Source organism: Mauremys mutica, chromosome 12 (genome assembly GCF_020497125.1).
Source record: "Mauremys mutica isolate MM-2020 ecotype Southern chromosome 12, ASM2049712v1, whole genome shotgun sequence".
NCBI lineage: Eukaryota > Metazoa > Chordata > Testudines > Geoemydidae > Mauremys > Mauremys mutica.
The window spans coordinates 56,147,908-56,172,626 of NC_059083.1; the positions used below are offsets into that span (position 1 = coordinate 56,147,908).

General features: G+C 50.6%; 1 protein-coding gene across 4 annotated transcripts; it reads left to right on the forward strand.

The window, feature by feature from the left end:
• The first annotated feature begins 2,277 nt into the window (after positions 1-2,277).
• Positions 2,278-23,494, forward strand: LOC123345406 (zinc finger protein 501-like). Of its 4 annotated transcripts, none has more exons than XM_044982249.1 (3): positions 2,278-2,524; positions 13,808-13,921; positions 18,897-23,494. In XM_044982249.1, the coding sequence occupies exon 3, from the start codon at positions 18,908-18,910 to the stop codon at positions 20,402-20,404; it is 1,497 nt and encodes a 498-aa protein (XP_044838184.1). In that variant the 5' UTR covers positions 2,278-2,524; positions 13,808-13,921; positions 18,897-18,907; the 3' UTR covers positions 20,405-23,494. The 4 variants fall into 4 exon arrangements, with proteins under 4 accessions (XP_044838184.1, XP_044838181.1, XP_044838182.1 ...); XM_044982246.1 differs by lacking the exon at positions 2,278-2,524 and adding an exon at positions 12,024-12,078 and having other exon boundaries at positions 18,894-23,494; XM_044982247.1 differs by lacking the exon at positions 2,278-2,524 and adding an exon at positions 12,024-12,078.
• Positions 23,495-24,719: the final 1,225 nt, after the last annotated feature.

Genomic DNA, 24,719 nt, shown 5'->3' on the forward strand with positions numbered 1-24,719 from the left:
TATAACCGCGGGGATGCTGCTTTCCCTCAAGTCCAGCTTCCCATACAGCGATTGCCAGTGGCCCTTTAAACGGCCAAAAGCACACTTCACAGTCATTCGGCACCAGCTCAGCCTGTAGCTGAACCATTTCTTGCTGCTGTCAAGGCTCCCTGTGTACGGTTTCATGAGCCACGGCATTAACGGGTAAGCGGGGTCTCCAAGGATCACAATGGGCATTTCGATGTCCCCTACTGTGATCTTCCGCTTTGGGAAAAAAGTCCAGGCCTGCAGCTTCCTGAAGAGGCCAGTGTTCCGAAAGATGCGTGCATCATGCACCTTTCCGGGCCAGCCCACATTAATGTCAATGAAATGCCCACGGTGATCCACAAGCACCCGGAGAACCATAGAGAAATACCCCTTCTGAATAACGTACTTGGATGCTAGGTGGGATGGTGCCAGAATAGGAATATGCGTCCCATCTATCGCCCCTCCACAGTTAGGGAAACCCATTTGTGCAAAGCCATCCACAATATCCTACACGTTCCCCAGAGTCATGGTTCTTCTTAGCAGGATGCGATTAATGGCCCTGCAAACTTGAATCAACACGATTCCAACTGTCAACTTTCCCACTCCAAACTGGTTTGCGACCATTCGGTAGCTGTCTGGAGTTGCCAGCTTCCAGATTGCAATAGCCACCCGCTTCTCCATCGGCAGGGCAGCTCTCAATCTCGTGTCCTTGCGCCGCAGGGTGGGGGCGAGCTCCTCACAGTCCCATGAAAGTGGCTTTTCTCATCCGAAAGTTCTGAAGCCACAGCTCATCATCCCAGATTTCCATGATCCCACCACTCAGTGCTTGTTTCCCGAGCCCAAAAGCGGTGTTCCACGGTGCTGAGCATGTCTGTGAATGCCACAAGCAATTTCGTGTCATACGCATTACACGACTCGCTATCATCGTCGGACTCCTCACTCACTTTGGATCTTAAGGAATAGCTCAACTGCCAAACGTGATGCGCTGGCGAGACTCGTCAGCATACTCCTCAGCAGTTAGGGCTCCATTTCGTGCAGACCGAAATGGAACACAGAATCGCGCTGCACAGAAACCGTGGAAAGATGGCGCCAAATGTGGATGGAAACACAGGGATTGCTGGGATGTGAAGCGATGCATCACGGGGCGTTGGGACAGGAACCAGAATGACCCGCCTCCTTCCCACAACCCATGGCACCAGAATAGGAAGAGGTGGTCTGTGGGATAGCTGCCCATAATGCACCACTCCCAACACCGCTGCAAATGCTGCAAATGTGGCCACACTGCAGCGCTGTCCCCACACAGCTGTACGAAGACAGGTTTAATTCCCAGTGCTGTACAGCTGCAAGTGTAGCCAAACCCTGAGAGGAGCTGCAGTGTCTAAGCTTTGACAGTCTAGGAATTGGGCTGCCTGTGCCTTTAAGAACCCAGCCCCAGGAACCCGCCCTCTGCTCCCGCACTGACATGCAGCCTCCTGTGAGGAGAACAAAAAAAGCCTCTGTACCCCCCCAGGGGCTGCTCCAGGCACCAGCGCAAGAAGCAGGTGCCTGGAGCGGTAATTCGGTGGCAGTACGCCAAAGGTGCAGGACTGGTGGACCGAGGGATGGCTCCAGGCCCCAAGCAGCCAAAAAAAAAAAAGCTGCGATCGCGATCTGTGGCAATTCAGCGGGAGGTCCTTCGCTCCAAGCGGGAGTGAGGGACCCTCCGCCAAATTGCTGATGAATCCCTGAAAGTGCCGCCCCACTCCCGAGTTGCCACCCCAAGCACCTGCTTGATAAGCTGGTGCCTGGAGCCGGCCCTGGGTGGACCTCCCGCAGGTGCGCCGCCAAAAGCCACCTGCCTGCCCAGCTTGGGGTGGCAAAATACATAGAGCCGCCCCTGGCACCCCCTACATGCCTAGATTTGCGAGCACAGCAGGTGGCTCATCCCACGAGGTCACTGTTCCCCCCTCCCCCTCCCTAAATGGGGGTTTTGTCCCCGCACAGGATCTGACAGCATCTCCCCCCCGGCTTAACCCCAGCTCCCACCCCTGATTCCCCCCCTTCAGCCCCTCTCCTGCCACTACCTACAGGACCTTGATTCCCCTCCGCGGCCAGTAAATTTCTGCCCCCTGCTCAGATCCTGACAGCTCCCCTCCCCGCGCTGCGATTTGCCCCCCTTGAGCCTTTTAAACCCCTCCAAAGAGGAGGCAGCAAATCATAAGGAGACGTGAGGGCAGAGAGCGGGCAGTGGCAACAGCGAAGGCTACTGGGCATGCGCAGTTCGGGTGAGCCTGCTCAGTGCACCCAACGTAGGGACTGGGGAGCGGCACCAGGAAGTGACTCGCTCTCGCTGCAGTGACTCTGGGGCGCTGTGGGGAGCCCCGGCGGCGGCTGCTGGGACCCCGGAACGGGGAATCTCCAGCACTGACAGTCCCGCTGCTCCCAGGAGCCTCTCCCAGGGCAGAGCCCCCAGCCCGGCCAGGACCCCCCTTCCCGCCCCCAGCCCCTGCTCCCAGGGCGGGCACCGCTTGGAGGGAAGGTAAGAGAGACCTGCCCATCCCCCACCCGCAGGGAGCGGTGCCCCCGGTGCCACCCGGGCTGCAGGGGGAGGGTTTGGCCCCAGGCTGCTCCCAGCGGAGCTGGCTGCGATTCCTGCCCTGTGCCCAGGGAAGCTGCCGCCAGCTCCCATTGTTTGCAGGGCGGGTGGAGCCAGCGCGCGCCCCGGGGGAGGGGGGGCCTGGGACAGCGACACGTGGGGGCACAGAGGGGAGGGGCAGCCGGAAGGGGCTGAAGATGGGCGGGGGGCTCTGAGTGCCAGAGGGCATTGCGGGGTGATGGTGAACAGAGATGTGCGAGTGGGCAGGAGGGGGGAACACGGATGCAGGGGGCGGGATGGGGATGTGGGGCCGCTGAGGGAATACCCAGGAATCAGGGGGCAGGGGGAGAATTGTGGGGCTCAGGCGAACAGAGCTGGAACAGAGGGAAACTGTGAGTGGGGGGAGAAAGAGAAGAAAAGGATGTGTGTGTGTGGGGGGGGGGGCTGTGGGGAGCCTGAAGGGAGAATATGAGAGCAAGCGAGACTGGCGGGGGGGGGGGGGGCGAGGAGAGAGAACCAGAAGGTAGGAGAAGGGAGAGGGATGGTGAGAGATACAATGGCAGCTCCCCCAGCCCATGGGGGAGGAGAGGGGCAGGGGGCTACCGCACCCAGCAGGCAGTGGGGAATTCCCCCCCCCCCAAATGGTCAAACAAGCATTGGCGGTGGGAGGGCAGGGGACTTCCCACTAAGGGCTCAGAATGTACAGGGCAAATATCCTTTCCTCCACCCCCTCCCCACATCCTGCTCCCAATTTAGTCTTTTTGTTTTTTAAGACAGTCTCATTATTTGTGGGTCTGACTCCTGCGTGTTAAATGTTTGCGGTTGACAGGACTAAAGAGGGCCCTGCTCTGATTTCTGTGCAGGATTCTGTGTTAAACCCGAGTAACTGCTAGCAATAGCAGTCAGCGAGTCCAACTGGTATTTATTTTGGTTGGTTCAGGTTTGGGTTCAGTTCCATTCAGTCTGTTCAGTTTCATTTCTGGTTGTAGTCACCCAAAGAAATGAAAATAAAAGTTCAGATACCAGTTTAAATCCTATTTCAATCTTAGTGGAGGTAAATTCAAAAAAGAGAGCTGCAACTTAAAATGTAAAATATTTGATTATTGGCTGTTTGTTTTTTAACTTTACCATTACTTGAGTTTTCCTAGTGCTTTTGTGTTGTGAAATGAACAAAAAAAATTTTCATGCACAATTTGTTTGAGCAACATAAGTCTTTGCTTGGCCATATTGGACCTCTGCAGTGAAAGGATACATCTGTGGCCTGGAAATTTTCTTTCAATGCTTACTTGTGTTAGTGGAACTGCCAGTACAATTTTTGCTAGTTGTTTCAGCTTGGGCATGACATTTTTTAGATGTTCCCAGTAGTCTGGTATGTTTTCTTTCTTATGGAGATGTGGCCCATCTGTGAATGAATCAGAAATTGGCCCATTCCTTTTTTAGGCTTTTCTTTGTCCAGATATTGCTTCCTTTTTAGAGATTTCAAAAGCTTTCAGAAGATGTTCCAATTCATCTTTCAATTTCAGATGTGTTGGACAGTCATTCTATGACATCTTTATTTCTGACTCAAACATTTCCATCTTAGAATATCAGGGTTGGAAGGGACCTCAGGAGGTCATCTAGTCCAACCCCCTGCTTAAAGCAGGGCCAATCCCCTGACAGATTTTTGCCCAAGATCCCTAAATGGCCCCCTCAAGGATTGAACTCACAACCCTGGGTTTAGCAGGCCAATGCTCAAACCACTGAGCTATCTGTCCCTCCCTCCTGTTATGGTGTAATGAAATTTTGCCTTGACTTTGTTCTCTGCTGAAATAAGGGTTGATACCTAGGATCAAGATATACATATGAGAGAAACATACCTATCTGGGGTGGGGGATTGGAGGTGGGTATCAGACAGTGTCCTTGGGAGTGGGCCATGTGGGCAGCTTCAGTGGGGAAGGGAGTTTGGAGCATGAACCCTGCCTCAAGTGGAGCAACTGGAGGTAGAAGCAGCCCCAGGGGCTGGGGAAGGTGGGAGGAGGCCTGTCTAAGGGGAGAAGGTTGGGGAGCTATTACCTTTGTCCTTGGGCTTGAAGAGTTATTATGAACTTCAGGGCCCAGGGAGCATCCCCCCTCTTCTCTCCCCAGGGTGGGCATCTCAGAGATGGTTCCTCTACCTCTGGGGCCCCCTTCTGCCTTCCATGTTGTGCCAGTAGCTCCCAAGCTTCCCCTCTCACTAACTGCGCTGGTGGGATGCCCCCCTTCTCTTCTCACTATCCTGTGGCTGGCCGTTCTGGGAGCCATCGCCAGCCCATTGTCTAGTTTCTTTTCTGCTCTTAAAATGAAAATAAGATCACTGTAGGTTTTTTTAAATATATTGAGCTTAAAAAATGCTGAGTATCTATTTTAACTGGTAATAGTCCCCACCCAACCACACCTCCTTTTTTTGTTCAGTTCAGGTTCAATCAGTAAAACAAAATTATGGTTCACTTTTGGTTCCGGTTCCAGTATGTAATACTGGCCTGGGGACAATGTCAGGGGGGATCCCCCTGTGATGGAGTAGGGAGTGAGGTGCATTGACCTGGGAATGTTGTGTGGGAGTTTTACTGGGACTGTCTGCATTGGTGATGGGATATCAGGGTGTGACTTCACTTGAGGGACAATACCTGAGCATGTAAGCTGAGCCCAGGAGGGGGGTTGGGGCCAGATGACACCTTTGCCTGGGAAACTGGACAAAGGCTGGAGGAGAAGCCGGGGGGAGGTTGGATGAGACTGCTGGAGGGGGTTTCAGTTGGGAGTTGACTGGGGAAACGGAGGGATTCCCCAGGCTGGGGTCTAAGCTCCCTGCCCCCCAGATGGACCTGACTGAGGGGGTCCTGTTGTCTGCACCTACAACTCTGATTTGGACTGTGTTCCTGTCGTCTGATAAACCTTCTGTTTTACTAGCTGGCTGAGAGTCGCGGTGAATTGCAGGAAGTGTGGTGGTGCAGGGCCCTAACTCCCCCACACTCCGTGACAACTGGTGGTAGCGGTGGGATGTACTGCACCCAGTGGACGGCACTTTCTGCAGAAAGTGACTGGGGAGCAGTAAAACGAAGGGGGAATGATGAGGACCAGGTGTGCTGAAGATTCAGAGAGGAGTGGTTTCGGGGAGCGGAGGAGCTACGCTTAGCCCCTGGGAGTGTTCGGCCAGCGAGAAGGACTGTTGCAGTAACGGGGTCCCCCTGGGGACTGCAGTGAGCAGGTTTGGGGCGGAGGAGTCTGCGGCTTGACCCTGGGAGAGAGGTGGTGATCTGGAGAAGGGCTGGCACACTAGAGGTTCCTCCTGGAAACTGTGGGGAACTGAGAGCACCCAGGCCTACGAGTGGCCAGCGGAAAGATGTATAACCATCTCCTTAAGAGGGACTTGGTCGAGCTGTGCAAGCAGATGGGGCTGCGCATTGGGAAGCTCACCAAAGAACAGCTGATTGCCCAGCTAGAGGAGGAAGATCGCTTGGAGGAGCCGGTCCCTGTCTCTGAGGGAAGCAGTCCGGCAGATGCAAGGCGGGCACCAGTGTCAGTCCCAGCTGGGAGTGGTCAGATGGCTGGTGAGGACACCCCAGGACCCCTCCTACCTATAGCTAGGGGAGGGGCTGGGAGGAGCCCAGCGAATACTGAGGGCACTGTGTCCCTTGCTGCCAGCAGGGGATCCTCCCGTCGGAGCTCCCCCTCCCTGGAGCTGAGATGGCTGGAATGGGAGAGGGAGATAAAATTGAAAGAGCTGAAATTGAGGCAGCAGGAACTGGTGGAGAAAGAGAAGCAGAGACAGCATGAGCTGGAAGAGAAGGAGAAGCACAGGCAGTATGAGCTGGAGTTGGCAAGGCTGACTATCAGCGAGCCCCCAGCTGCGGTGAGTGAGGGGGGACCCAGGACTGCATGGAGCTTTGATAAGTGCATCCTGTCCCAACGTAAGGAAGGGGAGGACATAGATGACTTCCTGATTACCTTCGAGAAGGCCTGCAAGCTGCACCAGGTTGACCTGGCAGACAGGCTCTGGTTTCTCACCCCCTTACAGGACCTCAAAGCCATGGGGATGTACAGCCAAATGGAAGGGGTGGAGGCAGGGGACTATGAACTGTTCAAAAAGGCCCTGCTACACGAGTTTGGGTTGACTCCCGAGACATACTGGAAAACCCCTGAGATGACATATCTAGAATTGGCCCTCCGAATGCAGGGATATGCCCACAAGTGGGCAGATGGGGCCCAGGTAAGGAGGACGTACTTAACCTGATTGTACTGGAGCAACTGTATGAAGAGTGCCCATCCGACCTGAGGCTGTGGTTGGTGATCAAAAAGCCAGAAGACCCGCAACGCGCAGGACAGCTGGCCGATGAGTTTGTGAACAGCCGGTCAGGGGGTGGCAGGGAGGAGTCCCAAAGGAACAGGACCGCCATGATGCAGAGAGAGAGTCACCATGGGACCTCCCAAAGGGGAAGTATGAGAACCCACCCCCCTCCCCAAGGGGAACATCTGGCGTTAGGACCAACCGACCGGCTCGAAGGGACCAATGGGACATGAGCTGCTATTACTGTGGCCAGAGAGGCCACATATGGACCCAGTGCCCCAAGCTCAAGGACAGACTGAACAGACCGAACCCACACCGAACTGGGTAGAGACACAGCTGGAGGAGGGGCAGGCTTCCCAGGCAAGGGGGGCTGTCAGCTTACCAACTGCTCAGGAGGGAGGAGTTTCCCAGACCAGCTCCCTTGGGATCTGGATGCTCCGGACTCAAGGTTCTCAGTTTACAGGGTGGGCGCGGGGCTGTCCTGTGGAGCAAGTGCCTTGTTCCCCTAGTGGTGGATGGGAGGAAGGTCAGTGGGTACTGGGACACGGGCGTTGAGGTGACACTGGCCCAGCCCGAGGTGGTGTCCCCAGATCGGGTGGTTCCCAACACCTACCTGACCCTGACAGGGGTGGGCAGGACCCCATTAAAAGTGCCCATGGTGAGGGTACATCTGAAATGGGGGGCCAAGAAGGGCCCCAAGGAAGTGGGGGTGCACCACCATTTGCTCACTGAGGTGTTGATGGGGTGAAGGGACCTAGAGGATTGGCCAAGCAACCTCCAGAACACCCTGGTTGTGATCCGTAGCCAGAGTTGGCAAGGGGTACTACACCCTGACCTCGGAGAGGGTACATCACCGGAAGCGCAGGACCCTATCCTGGAGGAGTGCCCAGGGACAAAGCTCCGGGGGGCGGCAGCTTCAGACCCAGCTGGCGAGAAGGAGCAGGTCCCTATCCCTTCCCCAGCCGCCGGGTTCCAGGGTGAGTTGCAGAAAGATCCCTCCTTGCGGAAGCTAAGGGACCTGGCCAACCTCAGTGTGACACAGACCATGGGGAGAGGCTGCCAGGAGAGGTTCCTGTGGGAGAAGGGATTCCTGTACTGAGAATGGGCTCCCCCCGGGGAAGTGGAATCATGGGGAATCCGCAGGCAGCTGGTGGTCCCCCTTAAGTATTACCGCAAGCTACTGTACTTGGCCCATGGCACCCCTCTTGGGGCACCAGGGAATCCGGCACACCAGGCAGAGGCTGCTACAGAACATTTACTGGCCTGGAGTCTTTACTACTGTCCAACAGTATTGCCGATCCTGTGAGAGTGGGGAAGGCCCAAGACAAGGGGAAAGCGGCTTTAAGACCTTTTGCCCATCAGAGAGGAGCCTTTCCAGAAGGTGGCTATGGACATAGTGGGGCTTCTCAGCAAGACGACTCAGTCAGGAAAGAAATACATTCTCGTGGTGGTAGATTTCACTACCTGCTACCCTGAGGCAGTGCCCTTCCATTGAAGCAGACACCATGGCAGATGCACTGCTGACCATTTTCAGCAGAGTGGGGTTCCCCAAGGAAGTCTTGACAGACCAAGGATCCAACTTCATGTCATCCCTGCTCCGGTGCTTATGGGAGAAGTGTGGTGTCCGGCACAGCTGGGCCTCAGCATATCACCCCCAGTCCAATGGGCTGGTGGAGAGGTTCAATGGAACGCTAAAAAATGATGCTGAAAACCTTTATGAACCAGCATCCACAGGACTGGGACAACTACTTACCTCACCTGCTGTTCGTGTACAGGGAGGTACCCCAGGAGTCTACCGGATTTTCGCCTTTTGAACTGTTATATTGAAGGAGGGTAAGGGGGCCCCTGGACCTGATGAGAGACGAATGGAAGGGGAAGGCCACTCCCGATGGAGAATCGGTGGTGGAGTATGTCTTGACCTTCCGCAAGAGAGAGACTTGCGGAGCTCATGGGCCTGGCCAAGGAGAATCTGGCCAGAGCCCAGAAGAAGCAGAAGGTCTGATATGACCGCATGGCACGGGCCTGCGCCTACACCACCGGAGACCAGGTGATGGTGCTCATCCCTATGAGAAAAAACAAAGTACAAGCCACCTGGGAAGGCCCTTTCAAGGTTGTCAAGCAATTAAATGAGGTAAACTATGTGGTGGAGCTGTCTAACCGGGTGCATCACCGCTGGGTGTACCATGTGTGGACGCTGGGAGAAGCAGGGAGATGACCCTTTAGTAGATCTATTCCCTGAGGCAGGAGCTGGCTCCCCCCAGAAACAATTCCCCTCTCTGATTGGTTAACCCCGGCCCAACAAGCGGAGATCAGAGAGGTGCTGCATCTGTACTGACAGCTGTTTTCCAACCAGCCTGGACTCACTAATCTGACTGTCCACTAGGTGGAGACAGGATTGCATCCTCCTATAAGATGCTCCCCCTTTCAAGTCACAGAGAAAACTGCTCAGGACCTGGAAAGAGAGATCAGTGACATGCTGGCTTTGGGGGTGATCCAGCCATCTTCCAGCCCTTGGGCCTCACCTGTGGTGCTGGTCCCCAAAAAGGATGGGTTGATACGGTTCTGTGTGGACCATCGGAAGCTCAATGCCATCACTGTATCTGATGCCTACCCCATGCCCCGGCCTGATGAGCACCTAGACAAATTGGGAGGAGCTCGTTACCTTACCACTATGAATCTTACAAAGGGCTAATGGCATGTGCTGCTGAATGCAGATACCAGGCTGAAATCAGCCTTTATTACCCCTCTGGGACTCTGTGAGTTCCTGACCCTGCCTTTCGGCCTCAAGGGGGCGCCAGCCACCTTCCAGTGCCTGGTGGATCAACTACTGCGGGGGAGGGAGAGTTTTGCCGTGGCGTATAGCGATGACATCTGTGTCTTTAGCCAGACCTGGGAGGACCATGTGTCCCAGGTTAAACAGGTGCTGGACCAACTCTAGGAGGCTGGGCTGACCATAAAAGCTGAGAAGTGCAAGGTGGGGATGGCTGAAGTATCCTACCTGGGCCACCGGGTGGGGAGCGGCTGCCTAAAGCCGGAACCAGCCAAGGTGGAGGTGATCAGAGACTGTTCCCCAAACCAAAAAGCAGATCCAAGCCTTTATTGGGATGGTGGGGTACTATCGAAGATTTGTACCCCACTTTAGCTCCATAGCCTCCGCCATCACAGAACTGTGTAAGAATCATAGAATCTTGGGGTTGAAAGGGACCTCAGGAGGTCATCTAGTCTAACCCTCTGCTCAAAGCAGGACTAATCCCCAACTAAATCAAGAAGGGGAAGCCAGACAAGGTGGTCTGGACCAAGCAGTGCCAGAGGGCTCTCTGCACGCTGAAGGAAGCTCTGATCAGCAGCCCAGTTCTGGCAAACCCAGACTTTGACAAGCACTTTATGGTGTTCACTGACACCTCAGATATGGAGCTGGGTGCGGTGTTAATGCAGGATGATTAGAACGGGGAGAGACACCCCATTGTGTACTTGAACAAGAAGTTGTTACCCCAGGAGCAAAACTACGCAGCCATCGAGAAGGAATGCCTGGCCATGGTGTGGGCCCTTAAGAAACTAGAGCCATATCTCTTTGGGCAACACTTCACTGTGTACACCGAACACTCCCCCCTGACTTGGCTACACCAGATGAAAGGAGCCAATGCCAAGCTCCTTATGTGGAGCCTGCTCCTGCAGGATTATAATATGGAGGTGGTCCATGTGAAGGGAAGTGCCAATATGATAGCTGATGCGTTGTCCCAGAGAGGGGGGCCTGAACTTCCCCAGGTCACTGGTTAGAGTGACCCTGCTCAGTTCAGTCTCGAAGCGGGGAGAGGTGTGACGGAGTAGGGTGTGGGGCGGATTGACCTGGGGCAATACCTGAGCATGTAACCTGAGCCCAGGAGGGGGGTTGGGGCCAGGTGACACCTTTGCCTGGGAAACTGGACAAAGGCTGGAGGAGGAGCCGGGGGGCGGCTGAGTGAGACGGCTGGAGGGGGTTTCAGTTGGGAGTTGACTGGGGAAAAGGAGGGAGCCCCCGGGCTGGGGTCTAAACTCCCTGCCCCCTCCTCCCCCCAGATGGACCTGACCGGGGGGGGTCTGTTTTACTAGCTGGCTGAGAGTCATGTAAATCGCAGGAAGTGTGGTAGTGCAGGGCCCTGACTCCCCCACACTCCGTGACACCCCCAAAATGACTCCTTTGATTCTGCTCTTTTCTAGGGTTTGACTCAGAGACTGTGTTCCTGGGAGGGTTTAAAAGTGTCTCATGGGTTTAGTCCCAGTGGGAGGGGTCAGGTCTGTGTTGTAATAATGTAACTGAGGGTTTTCCAAGGATGGCAGAGTCCAGAGCCTCTGTCTGCAAGGAAAGAGCCTGGGAGGAATCAGGGTGTGAAATGGACTAACACGAATTCAGAAACCTCCCCAGTTGCCCTTCTCACCCTGACAGGCTGCAGAATGACAACTACGTTTTGCTCCAGATCATCCCATCTTCCTAGGGAACGGGTCAGGGAAATGACTGTGGTGGATCCAGCTCAGGTAGGGGAGCTGCTGGGAAGGATTGTTGTAGAGGGGGAGGGGCAGGAAATACACAGGGTGAGGCAGGGATGAGGACAAGGTGTGATAATCCTGCTGGGACATGCTCAGCCTAGGGCCTGATTTATGAACAGGCCCATTGGGGGTGGGGTGAATATTCGCCCATTTCTGAAACAGGAGACAGCCCCCCTGGACAAGGCTGGGAAAACAGACCAGAGTGCTGAACCCACTAGGCAGAGACTGTGGTGAAATATAAAGGGAAGGTGCTGGAATTTCTGTCCCTGTCCCCTGCACGGAGCTCTGCTTTCCACATCAGCCTGTGCCTAGTAGGTGTGTGGTCAATGAAGAGACCCTGCCCTTCATCCTCTGCTGGGAGGGTCAACAAGCTCTCACCTTCTGTGTGTTTCTTGGAAACTCATGGTCACTCTTGAGTGGGGTGGGGCTAGAATTCTGCTCCTCCAGGCCTCCCAGAGCTGTTATATTTTGGTGCTACTTTCCCCACAAACAGTGGGATTGTGGCTGGGGCAGCAGGTACTGAGTGGGGGGCACCTGTTTTTTCAGATGCCAGTGACCTTTGAGGAGGTGGCTGTGTATTTCACCGAGAGGCAGGGGGCTCTGCTGGACCCCGGTCAGAGAGCCCTCTACAGGGATGTCATGCAGGAAAATTATGAGACTGTGACCTCACTGGGTAAGTATTCCTGTTCCCTCATGGGACCTGCATTTCTGCATCTGGTCAGGTTCTTCCCTGGTCAGTTAGATTAGAGGGAAATGGGTCTCATTGTTCACAGCTCCAGTTTGAGAGAGCCATTCGCCCCCATACCCCCTCCAACGGGATAGGGGAGTCATTAACGTAATGGACATGCTAGTTCATCTGCATCCCTCCAGCTTTCCCGGGGGCAGAAGCAGTGTATTATCCTTTGTGCATTCATTTTTACTCACACACAGGATCTCTGTGCACTTCCCTTCCTGGGACTGGCTCCTGGGACACTCTTTATCTCGGGAGAGCTCTCTATAGCCCCCATATTCCTCAACTGTATATAATTGTGATATTGCATAGAAAGCATGCCATGTGAGGTATTAGGGAAAAGGTTATGATCTATCTAAATATGTGTATCTTTAGTGCATATGAAGTTAAAGAGATTGTGTTATATGGTTGTCACTAAAATATGCTGTGGGTTCGGGAATTGCCCAGATACTGGCTCAACAGAGATAATGAAAAGGGAGGTAACCAACACCCGGGTGGGAGCTATTGAGCAGAAATCACCAGCCATTGTCCAGCAAGAGAGTTACAATTCAATGACTCACCTGCATGAGGCCACATCAGGGGAATTGTTCAGCCTGGCCCTGGAGACTCAGCAAGGCCCCCAGACATGCCTGGACTTGCGCTCCTCAAGTCTGAGGGTATAAAACAGGGTCTGAGGGTATAAAACAGAACACAGTGGCCACATGCTGGGCCTTTCTCCTTCACCCACCTACACTGCAAGCAACAAGGATGCTGAAGACTTGAGACTCCAACTGAGGGGACTGGCCCAGATTTCAAAGGTGAAATCTGTATACTGTGGACTGCAATATCCACTGGGGTGAGAAGAACGGCTTAATCTAGATGTTGCCCAGTCTTATAGGGTCGAAAGTTTAGCCTGCATGCTTATATTTTATTTCTTTTGGTAACTAACGCTGACTTTTTGCCTATCGCTTAATACCACTTAAAATCTATCTTTTATAGTCAATAAACTTGTTTAACTGTTTAACTTTACCAGTGAGTTTTCCTGAAGTTAATGGTACATTGCTCAGGTATCAAAAGCTGGAGTATATCCACTTGCCATTGATGAAGTGGCAAACCAATTAATAAATTTAGATGGTATATTCCCAAGGTGCAGTGCTGGGAGCTGAGGTGATTTGGCTCTGGTGCCTTTCTCTCTGTGATTCATGAGTGGCTCTGGGAGCATTCATGCAATCTAGCTGGGTGTGGGGGCTCCACATGTGGTTTTGCTGAGTGACAACAGCACGTGGAAGGGTTCCTGCTGGTCACTAGCAAGGCATTGTAAGAGACAGCCCAGGCTGGAGAGAGTTCAGGGGGGCACAGCGGTCCCACGGTCCCAGGCTACACCCAATGGGGGTCCCATCACAGATCCATCTGTGGGGAGGGCTCTGGAGGTTTACACTAGAACTGTGTGTGCCTCAGCAAGTGCCCCAGAGCACACAGATCCTGAACACTCCTAGTGAGGGTGTGACAATTCCCCCTCCCCCAGATATCGGTCTCTCCCAAGGGGGCTCAGTGACCATGTTCCCATCTGTTCAGACCCCACAAACCCCCCGAAAATCATGGGCTCAGTTTAAACTCAATGTGTGTCCTTTGTGACAAATACTTCACTGATCCTCAGTGCACTCACATCATGCCTGATTTCGCCCCCGAGCAGGATTCCCCATTCCTAAACCTGACCTGATTGCCCAGCTGGAAGCAGGGGAAGAGCCGTGGGTCTCGGATCTCCAGGTCTCTGAGGAAAGGAAGATCCCAAGAGGAACCCACCAAGGTGAGAAGTCAGTGATATTGACACACAAACTATATGGCACATGAAGGAAAAAGCTACAGGGGCTGCTAACAGGGAGTCTCGCAAGGGAGTTCTCCAGGTGAAGGAGGAGCAAATACAGCATCTGTGGGGTAAGTGACTGTCTGTAGTGTGTGTTTGTTTGTGTTTGGGGGTTACTTGCTGTGTGCTGAGCTTGTGTTTGTCAGTCTGGTTGGTTGGTTGGTTGATTGTTTGAAGGACCGTGTGCTGTGGCTGGCAGTTGGAGGCCGTGAGCTTCAAAGGAAGGTTTGAAAGCTCGAAGCCTCTGGTAATTGGCTGAGCCTTAATCAGTGGACGGGGTATTCACTCAGGCCAGAGCTTTATAAAGCCGCGCACAAGTGACCACAGAGCTTTGCGAACAGGGGCTGCTAACACGGAGTTTCGCAAGGGAGTTTGGGAAGGGAGCGGGAGTCCCTTGTCGGTCCTAACCCTTCCCCTGTAGTCCCCTTAAAACCTATAAACCAAACCACATTTCAAAACCTCTTTCTGTAAACCACCCTTCCATTAACTAAGAGACAATGGAGGCAGAAGCCCAGCAGCAGAGTGGGGGCTATCCAGTTTATTGCGCTGAGTGTTGCATGTATGATTACCTGCCCTGTGGGTGGGTGGCATATGTGTGCAGTCGGTGCAAGGAGCTCCTGGCCCTCAGAGACCATGTACGGACTTTGGAGGCCAGAGTGGCGGAACTGGAGGAGCTAAGAGAGGCAGAGAGGTATGCTGATGAGGCTTTCTGGGACACTGTAGAATTGTTCCACCTCCGCTCAGACAGCCCCTGCGTTGTTCAGGAGGAAGAATGGCCCAGGGAAGCAGAGCAGTCAATGGGAGCAGAAGGAAACCTTCCCTTAGTTGGGACTCTCCTTCCAGATGGTGCTGGGGTTGCCTCTCGCACAGAGGTTACCTCTCCGGGGGAGGGAACTCCAGTTTCTAGGAAAAGGCAGGTGTTAGTAATGGGAGATTCGATTATTAGAAACGTAGATAGCTGAGTTTGTGATGACCAAGAGAACCGTATGATGACTTGCCTGCCTGGTGCGAAGGTTGCGGATCTCTCGAGGCATCTAGACAGACTTATGTGTAGTGCTGGGGAGGAGCCGGTGGTCGTGGTACATGTAGGTACCAATGACATAGGGAAGGGTAGGAGAGATGTCCTGGAAGCCAAATTTAGGCTGCTAGGGAAGAGACTGAAATCCAGGACCTCTATGGTGGCATTCTCAGAAATGCTCCCAGTTCCACGCGCAGGGCCAGGTAGGCAGGGAGAGCTTCAGAGTCTCAATGCGTGGATGAGACGATGGTGTAGAGAGGAGGGGTTCACGTTCATTAGGAACTGGGGAAACTTCTGGGATGGGAGGAGCCTATACAGGAGAGATGGGCTCCACCTAAACCAAAGTGGAACCAGACTGCTGGCACTAAACATTACAAAGGTTGTAGAGCAGTTTTTAAACTAGGAGATGGGGGAAAGCCGACTGCTGCAGAGGAGCATGTGGATTGGACACAGACTTCTCTTAGGGGAGTCTGATGATAGAGAATCTCCAGGTTATAGTCAGGAGCAGAGGACTGAAGAGGATAATGTAAGGGCCGGATCAGATGATAAACAGTCACATAAAAAGAATCTGGCACATCAGAAAAGGGCAGACAAATAAACAGGGACAAGTTTTTAAAGTGCTTGTACACAAATGCTAGAAGTCTAAATAATAAGATGGGTGAACTAGAGTGCCTTGTGATGAAGGAGGATAGGCATCACAGAAACCTGGTGGACTGAGAGCAATCAATGGGACACAATCATTCCGGGGTACAAAATATATCGGAAGGACAGAACGGGTCGTGCAGGGGGAGGAGTGGCACTATATGTGAAAGAAAATGAAGATTCAAATGAAGTAAAAATCTTAAGCGAATCCACATGTTCCATAGAATCTCTATGGATAGAAATTTCATGTTCTAATAAAAATATAACATTAGGGATCTATTATCGACCACCTGACCAGGACAGTAATAGTGATGATGAAATGCTAAGGGAAATTAGAGAGGCTATCAAAATTAAGAACCCAATAATAGTGGGGGATTTCAATTATCCCCATACTGACTGGGAACATTTCACTTCAGGATGAAATGCAGAGATAAAATTTCTCGATACTTTAAATGACTGCTTCATGGAGCATCTGGTACGGGAACCCACAAGGGGAGAGGCAACTCTAGATTTAATCCTGAGTGGAGCGCAGGAGCTGGTCCAAGAGGTAACTATAGCAGGACCGCTTGGAAATAATAACCATAATACAATAGCATTCAACATCCCTGTGGTGGGAAGAACACCTCAACAGCCCAACACTGTGGCATTTAATTTCAAAAGGGGGAACTATACAAAAATGAGGGGGTTAGTTAAATAGAAGTTAAAAGGTACAGTGACTAAAGTGAAATTCCTGCAAGTTGCATGGGAGCTTTTTAAAGACACCATAATAGAGGCCCAACTTCAATGTATACCCCAAATTAAGAAACCCAGTAAAAGAACTAGAAAAGAGCCACCATGGCTTAACAACCATGTAAAAGAAGCAGTGAGAGATAAAAAGACTTCCTTTAAAAAGTGGAAGTCAAATCCTAGTGAGGCAAATAGAAAGGAGCACAAACACTGCCAACTTAAGTGCAAGAGTGTAATAAGAAAAGCCAAAGAGGAGTTTGAAGAACGGCTAGCCAAAAACTCCAAAGGTAATAACAAAATGTTTTTTGAGTACATCAGAAGCAGGAAGCCTTCTAAACAACCAGCGGGGCCCCTTGATGATCGAAATACAAAAGGAGCGCTTGAAGACGATAAAGTCATTGTGGAGAAACTAAATGGATTCTTTGCTTCAGTCTTCACGGCTGAGGATGTTAGGGAGATTCCCAAACCTGAGCTGGCTTTTGTAGGTGACAAATCTGAGGAACTGTCATAGATTGAAGTGTCACTAGAGGAGGTTTTGGAATTAATTGATAAACTCAACATTAACAAGTCACCGAGACCAGATGGCATTCACCCAAGAGTTCTGAAAGAACTCAAATGTGAAGTTGCGGAACTATTAACTAAGGTTTGTAACCTGTCCTTTAAATGGGCATCGGTACCCAATGACTGGAAGTTAGCTAATGTAACACCAATATTTTAAAAGGGCTCTAGAGGTGATCCCGGCAATTACAGTCCGGTAAGTCTAACGTCGGTACTGGGCAAATTAGTCGAAACAATAGTTAAGAATAAAATTGTCACACACATAGAAAAACATAAACTGTTAAGTAATAGTCAACATGATTTCTGTAAAGGGAAATCGTGTCTTACTAATCTATTAGAGTTCTTTGAAGGGGTCAACAAACATGTGGACAAGGGGGATCCGGTGGACATAGTGTACTTAGATTTCCAGAAAGCCTTTGACAAGGTCCCTCAGCAAAGGCTCTTATGTAAATTAAGCTGTCATGGGATAAAAGGGAAGGTCCTTTCATGGATTGAGAACTGGTTAAAAGACAGGGAACAAAGGGTAGGAATTAATGGTAAATTCTCAGAATGGAGAGGGGTAACTAGTGGTGTTCCCCAAGGGTCAGTCCTAGGACCAATCCTATTCAATTTATTCATAAATGATCTGGAGAAAGGGGTAAACAGTGAGGTGGCAAAGTTTGCAGATGATACTAAACTACTCAAGATAGTTAAGACCAAAGCAGATTGTGAAGAACTTCAAAAAGATCTCACAAAGCCAAGTGACTGGGCAACAAAATGGCAAATGAAATGTTATGTGGATAAATGTAAAGTAATGCACATTGGAAAAAATAACCCCAACTATACATGCAATATGATGGGGGGCTAATTTAGCTACAACGAGTCAGGAAAAAGATCTTGGAGTCATCGTGGATAGTTCTCTGAAGATGTCCACGCAGTGTGCAGAGGCGGTCAAAAAAGCAAACAGGATGTTCAGAATCATTAAAAAGGGGATAGAAAATAAGACTGAATATATTATTGCCCTTATAGAAATCCATGGTACTCCCACATCTCGAATACTGTGTACAGATGTGGTCTCCTCCCCTCAAAAAAGATATTCTAGCACTAGAAAAAGTTCAGAGAAGGGCAACTAAAATGATTAGGGGTTTGGAAAGGGTCCCATATGAGGAAAGATTAAAGAGGCTAGGACTCTTCAGCTGGAAAAGAGGAGACTAAGGGGGGATATGATAGAGGTATATAAAATCATGAGTGATGTTGAGAAAGTGGATAAGGAAAAGTTATTTACTTATTCCCATAATACAAGAACTAGGGGTCACCAAATGAAATTAATAGGCAGCAGGTTTAAAACAAATAAAGGGAAGTTCTTCTTCACGCAGCGCACAGTCAACTTGTGGAACTCCTTACCTGAGGAGGTTGTGAAGGCTAGGACTATAACAATGTTTAAAAGGGAACTGGATAAATTCATGGTGGCTAAGTCCATAAATGGCTATTAGCCAGGATGGGTAAGAATGGTGTCCCTAGCCTCTGTTTGTCAGAGGATGGAGATGGATGTTAGTAGAGAGATCACTTGATCATTGCCTGTTAGGTTCACTCCCTCTGGGGCACCTGCCATTGGCCACTGTCGGTAGACAGATACTGGGCTAGATGGACCTTTGGTCTGACCCGGTACGGCCGTTCTTATGTTCTTATTATGTTCTTAAGCTGATAATCCCCAAAATGTTGTGTGAGCCCCCTCAGTTCTCCTCATCCCACCCAGGTCAGGCTGTGCTCAGCAGGTGTCATATCATCATGGTAGATATCGCTCATGGCTTCCCACTCACCATGTTAGCTGTCAGGAGTTTTCTCCCCTGACTTCACTTCCCTGTGAGTGTTTGGATGGGATGTTGAAGCAGAATCCAATTTCATAGGCTCTCCAACAGTTTTTGTGTTGTGTTTTCCTTCTTTGTGCTAGCCCAGGCAATGACTCCTGCTCAGACACTCTCTCTTCCCTAGCAGGTGATGAAACAATGAGTGAGAACGAGGAGGGGGATCCACAGCAGGAAGGACTTGAGCAAATGGCACTCCAGGGGACCTTTCTGAGAAAAGCTGGAGGGAAGTTCTTCCAGTCCTTGGAACAGAGAAAAGTCTGGAGTAATTGGCACAGATCAGAAAGGAATCGGGGAAAATGCCCATGGAAGAAAATGGAGGAATCCATTGAATGTGGGAGAGGAGGCAAGGATCCCAAGGAATCTGCAGCCCAGCAGACAAATCAGAAGGAAAAGAAACCATATACATGCTTGGACTGTGGGAAAAGCTTCAGTCAGTGCTCAGGCCTTATTTGTCACAAGAGAATCCACACAGGAGAGAGGCCATACAAATGCCTTCAGTGTGGGAAAAGTTTCAATGCACCATCAGCCCTTACTGTACATCAGCGAACCCACACAGGAGAGAAACCCTTTAAATGCTTGGACTGTGGGAAAAGTTTCAGTCGGCGCTCAGCCCTTAATAGCCATGGGACAATCCACACAGGAGAGGGACGATATACGTGCCTTGAGTGTGGGAAAAGTTTCAGTGTACCCTCGGCCCTTATTACACATCAGAGAATCCACATGAAAGATAAACCCTTTAAATGCTTGGACTGTGGGAAAAGCTTCAGTCAGCGCTCAGGACTTATTAACCACAGGAGAATCCACACAGGAGAGAGGCCATATAAATGCCTTCAGTGTGGGAAAAGTTTCATTGTAACATCAGCCCTTATTACACATCAGAGAACCCACACGGGGGAGAGACCCTATAAATGCCTTCAGTGTGGGAAAAGTTTCAATGAATCATCAACCCTTATTGTACATCAGAGAACCCACGCTGGAGAGAGACCCTATAAATGCTTGGACTGTGGGAAAAGCTTCAATCGGAGCTCAAATCTTACTACCCATCGGAGACTGCACACGGGAGAGAGACCCTATAAATGCTTGGACTGTGGGAAAAGCTTCAATCGGAGCTCAAATCTTACTACCCATCGGAGACTGCACACAGGAGAGAGACCCTATAAATGCTTGGACTGTGGGAAAAGCTTCAATCGGAGCTCAAATCTTACTACCCATCGGAGACTGCACACTGGAGAGAGACCCTATAAATGTTTGGACTGTGGGAAAAGCTTCAGTCGGCGCTCAATCCTTATTAGACATGGGAGAATCCACACAGGGGAGAAACCCTATAAATGCTTGGACTGTGGGAAAAGCTTCAATCGGAGCTCAAATCTTACTACCCATTGGAGACTGCACATGGGAGAGAGACCCTATAAATGCTTGGACTGTGGGAAAAGTTACAGTGGATCATCAGCCCTTATTGTACATCAGAGGATACACACGGGAGAGAGACCCTATAAATGTTTGGACTGTGGGAAAAGCTTCAGTCGGCGCTCAATCCTTATTAGACATGGGAGAATCCACACAAGGGAAAATTGTGAAAATGCCTCCGCTGTAGAAAAAGCTTCAGTCAGAACTCACACCTTATTAGACATCTGACAATCCACATAAGAGAGAATCCCCATAAATACTTGAATGGTGGGAATGGCTTCAATCCCAGTCCAAATCTTCCTAAACATCAGAGAATTCACAAGGGACAAAATCTATAAGTGCCTCAACTCTGGAAAAAGTTTCATTTGAATATCAAACCTTGCTTCACATTAGATGATCCACACAAGAGAGAGAGCCCATAAATACTTGGATTGTGGGAAAATCTTCAATAATTGCAGGGAAAGATTCAATCTAAACTCACACATTATTCCCCATGAGATAATTCACAGAAGAAAGAGCTTGAATGTGGGGGTACCTTCTTTTGGTGCTCACACAGCATCAAGCATCAGCAAATCCAAACAGGGAGGACCCCTCTCAGATGTCCTTAGCATGGAAAAAGGTTCAGTTGGAGCTAACACCACACTGAACATCAGAGACTCCTCCATACAGGAGAGAAATTCTCTCAGTGCCTAACTAGGGCTAGTCTTAGTAAAAACTCCATTTCCTAATTCCCACACACATCATTGGCATTTGGCTCCTAGGTATCCAGCTGCCCATGTCTGGGGGGCAGGTTCCAGCAGCAGCTAACCCTGAGCTGATCATCCCCTCCTCCCTGCTGATGGGCTTTCCTGCCTCCTGGTAACCTGCTGAGGCATGGGAGAGAGAAATTCCTCCAGAAGCTCCCTGTGCCTGGATGAAGTTCTCTTTTCTCTCCTTTCCCTTCCCAGTCAGGATGCCCCTTCCATAGAGACTAGGAAATGGATACTTGGGCAAGGCTCCACGTTCACTCTGGACACCTGTCCCCACCCCCCATTTTCCAGTAGCCTGTGGGCTGGGCTCCCCCACTTACCTTGCGCTAATCCCTGCAGGGTGAGTGTCCTGAGTGCTGGAACTCTTCCCCTCCCTACATACCCTAAGGTGCTGGGTTCTGGGAGATCAAATGTGAAGGGACCAGGAGAGATGGGTTTTGGGGAAGACAGTGGGTGACTGAATGGTTGGTTCTGGTGGATGTGGGGAGCATAGGGTACTCGGTGCTGGGGAAATCAAGTGTTAGGGATCGTGGGATAAGAGAGGAGAGTCCAGGGAAGAGAGGTGCTGCTGCTTATCACGCACCCCCTCTGCCCCTTTTCCCTGCCCCCTCTTTATTCAGAAAGCTCCACTGAGAGGGGCTGATTTCCACAGGGACTTTTGTGGGATCCCACCTCTGCCTCCTCCTCCTCAGCCTCCGAGGGTCCATCTGTGTTGGGAAAGGTTGTGGAGATTAGCTAGCAAATCTCCCCTGAACACCCCCCCCCCGGTCCTAGTTTAGACTGACCCCAAACATCTTATATGTTCTCTTCCCACCCCCCACCCCCCACCCCGCATTAGCAGAGTGATTGTTAGAGTCCCTGAGTTCCCCCTTTGGGGAGAGATTGTCTCATTCCCACATAGTCTCACGTTGCTCCAGGTTATGCAAAAAAAAAAAATTTTACTTTTTGTACATTGACTCCCTTAGAGGCCAGAATTAGATTCTAAATTCTGGAGCAGGGATAGGAAAATGTGGTGTTTAGGTTCTGTGTTATTTGAGAGTGATGGGGTGAATTGAAAGGATCCCCCCCACACACACACACAGAGTTCATTGCCACACTCCTCTTGACACAGCAGCCTCTGTCCGAGCCCTGGAGAGTTTATCCTCTCCTCATTCTACCCCACACCTCCCAGCGTGGCACTTACCACAATGTTCTTTGCTCTCCATGCTTGGGAATCACTTTATTTCTTTGATCCTGACTCAGAGTCGTGAGGGCTAGAGATGAAAGTGTCCCAGACCTGGAGGGGGAATTCAGATGAACCCCAAAGCTCTGTTTGAGCTTTCTGAGCTTAAATCCCTGTTTCTATCTATTGGTAAAGTGGCTTCTGAGCTTTTTCCAGCCAAGTCCGGAACATTTGGAGATGGGCAGATTTGGACTTTGGTTTCTTTTTTTCTTTCTTACATTATGAGGCTGCTAAAACTTTTGTAAATGACAGAACCAAATAATGAGGAGGTGCTGAGTGCAGCAGGTTTAGCCAGTTCAGAAGAAAATGGATATATTTGTTTTCCTTCCTTGGGGAGTTACAATTCTGTGGGATTTCACTTTATGAACCTGAAAGTGTTTTGTAGCCCATCTCGTAGTGTTGATTTTTCTCTCATCCTGAAGGACATTTGGTCACCTACTTTGATATTAGTTTAGTTTGACAGGATCTAGCATAGCTTTTTTGAGGATTTTACGAGAGAAATGGTTGTTTCCCAGAAGAGTCCTTTTTATTTATTTTAACCTTTCTTTACCCGTTGTCATGAGATGTTTGTGTGTTTGAACAATGAACATTATCACTCTCTCTCTCTCAGCACGAACGCTGAGGGTGAGTGCTAGACTCGCACTCAGAGAGGCTGAGACTGAATGGGGCATGGAGTTACTGCCTGATCCCTCCAGAGATGTGAGATGCAGTGTGAAGGGGCAGAGGATGGGCGGTGAGGGGAACAGAGCTGGGAAACTACAAACTTTCCTCTTGAGAGCCAGACAGTGGAGGCTGAGAACTGTGAACTTGCTTCATCAATGCCAGAGAGACACAGGAATTGCCCTGTGAGTGCTGGGTGAAGCCATTCCTGAAATCTAAAATGCTACAAATGATGCCGCAAAAGGAATGAAGAGGGGAGGTGACAGCATCTCCCGATTGCTGAGAGGATGGGACTGGGCAGAGACAAAAAGGAAGCTGGAGAAGACAGCAGGCCACCAACCTTGGAGCCAGACTGACCCCCATCCTTGAGCCAGAGGGGGCTAAGGAGCCTGACAGCCCAGCTGGTCACCCCTCCCCATCTACCAGAGTGTCCTGTGTGGGGATGACAAAGACTCTCTGCCTTACTCACCTCACCCTGCATCCCACTAATCTCATCTGCTTGGATTCCCTGCTCTTGGAGTGTTTGCTCTGTGACTGGGTCCCATATCTCTCCTGGATTCTCTGCACTTTTCTACCAGTTTGTAAATGTTGCTGGTGCATGCGGGATTTGGATAAAGCAATGGGGATGAGGAACGGAGTCTCTCTTTGTTCGTCCTTTGGAATAATAAAGTAGAATTTAGTTTTTCACAATCCTTTTATTTTCACAGTCCTTTTATTTTGCATCAAATACACATCAGATTCAGAGTGGAGGTTAAATGTAAAAGCAATGCAAACATGGTCTGATACGAAAATGCACAGTGAGGTCACCCATATAACCTCACCTCTACCCTGTCATAGGCTCAATTGCAGGCAGTATACTCATAATTCTTAAGTGATTCTGATCTCTGAGCTGGGTTTCAGCCCAGGACTCCCACTCTCTCATCTTTACCACCTGCCTAATTCTAGCTCAGACCCTTTCCAGTCAATGGGGCTATTGGCAGTAGTAAAATTAAGCAGACACTGCCATGGAGTGATACCAAAGCCCCATACTCTTCTGATTAAGGTATTTTAGTGCTTGTGGGCCCAGACTATATTAAACTCATTTTTAAAGCCTATTAGATTTTGGGTAAGTTTTTCAAAAGCATCTTTTCCAAAATGATGTAGGGCTGGGTTTTTAAAGGTATCAGGCACTTGACGATGCAGATAAGGGCCCAGTGGGGTGTTCAAAGCAAGCTAGGCACCAGGGGCTAGATCCAAAAAAAGATTTAGGTGCATGGTCACTACTTTCACTTTAGGTACCTGAATGTGATGATTAGATGCTACCGATCCACAAAACACCACTCAGTGGCTGCCTAGCTGTGTAGGTGTCTAAAGCCCCTACACACCTAACTTTCTGAGGTTGAAATCACCCCGATGCCTAACGATCTGCTACTGGGCATGCTCACTGCTGCCTCACTCTAGGCAGCCAGACCCCTATTTCATACCTCAGCCCCAGCATACTCCTCAAATTAAGTGTTCCCTGGCCTATCTCACATGTGGGGCCTAGTTTGATAGGCCATTGAGTACTGGCCCAGCAGAAATTGTCTGCAGTCTATGGACAGCAGGACTTTAACTCCAGACAGATGGGACAATGAGTTTCTTCCTGCAGACTCAGTTGGATTGGCAGCAGTCATGGCTCCTCAGGAGAGGAGCTGCCCTTGGATTTCCTTCTGAGCCTCAGCCTGGAGCAACAGTTGGATGGTCCCCTCCCTGATACAGACTGGAGCTTGCTGAACTGAAGTGGGGCTCTAGGCAGTGGTACAGCTCCTGGGGGCTGGGATGAGTCTCGCACACTCTAGCTAAGAACTAAAGGAACTAAGGCCTGGAGCCATAAAGGGACCTCACAGCACCAAACTTTTAGGCAGCAAGAAAATCACTAGAACCCACAAAGCCT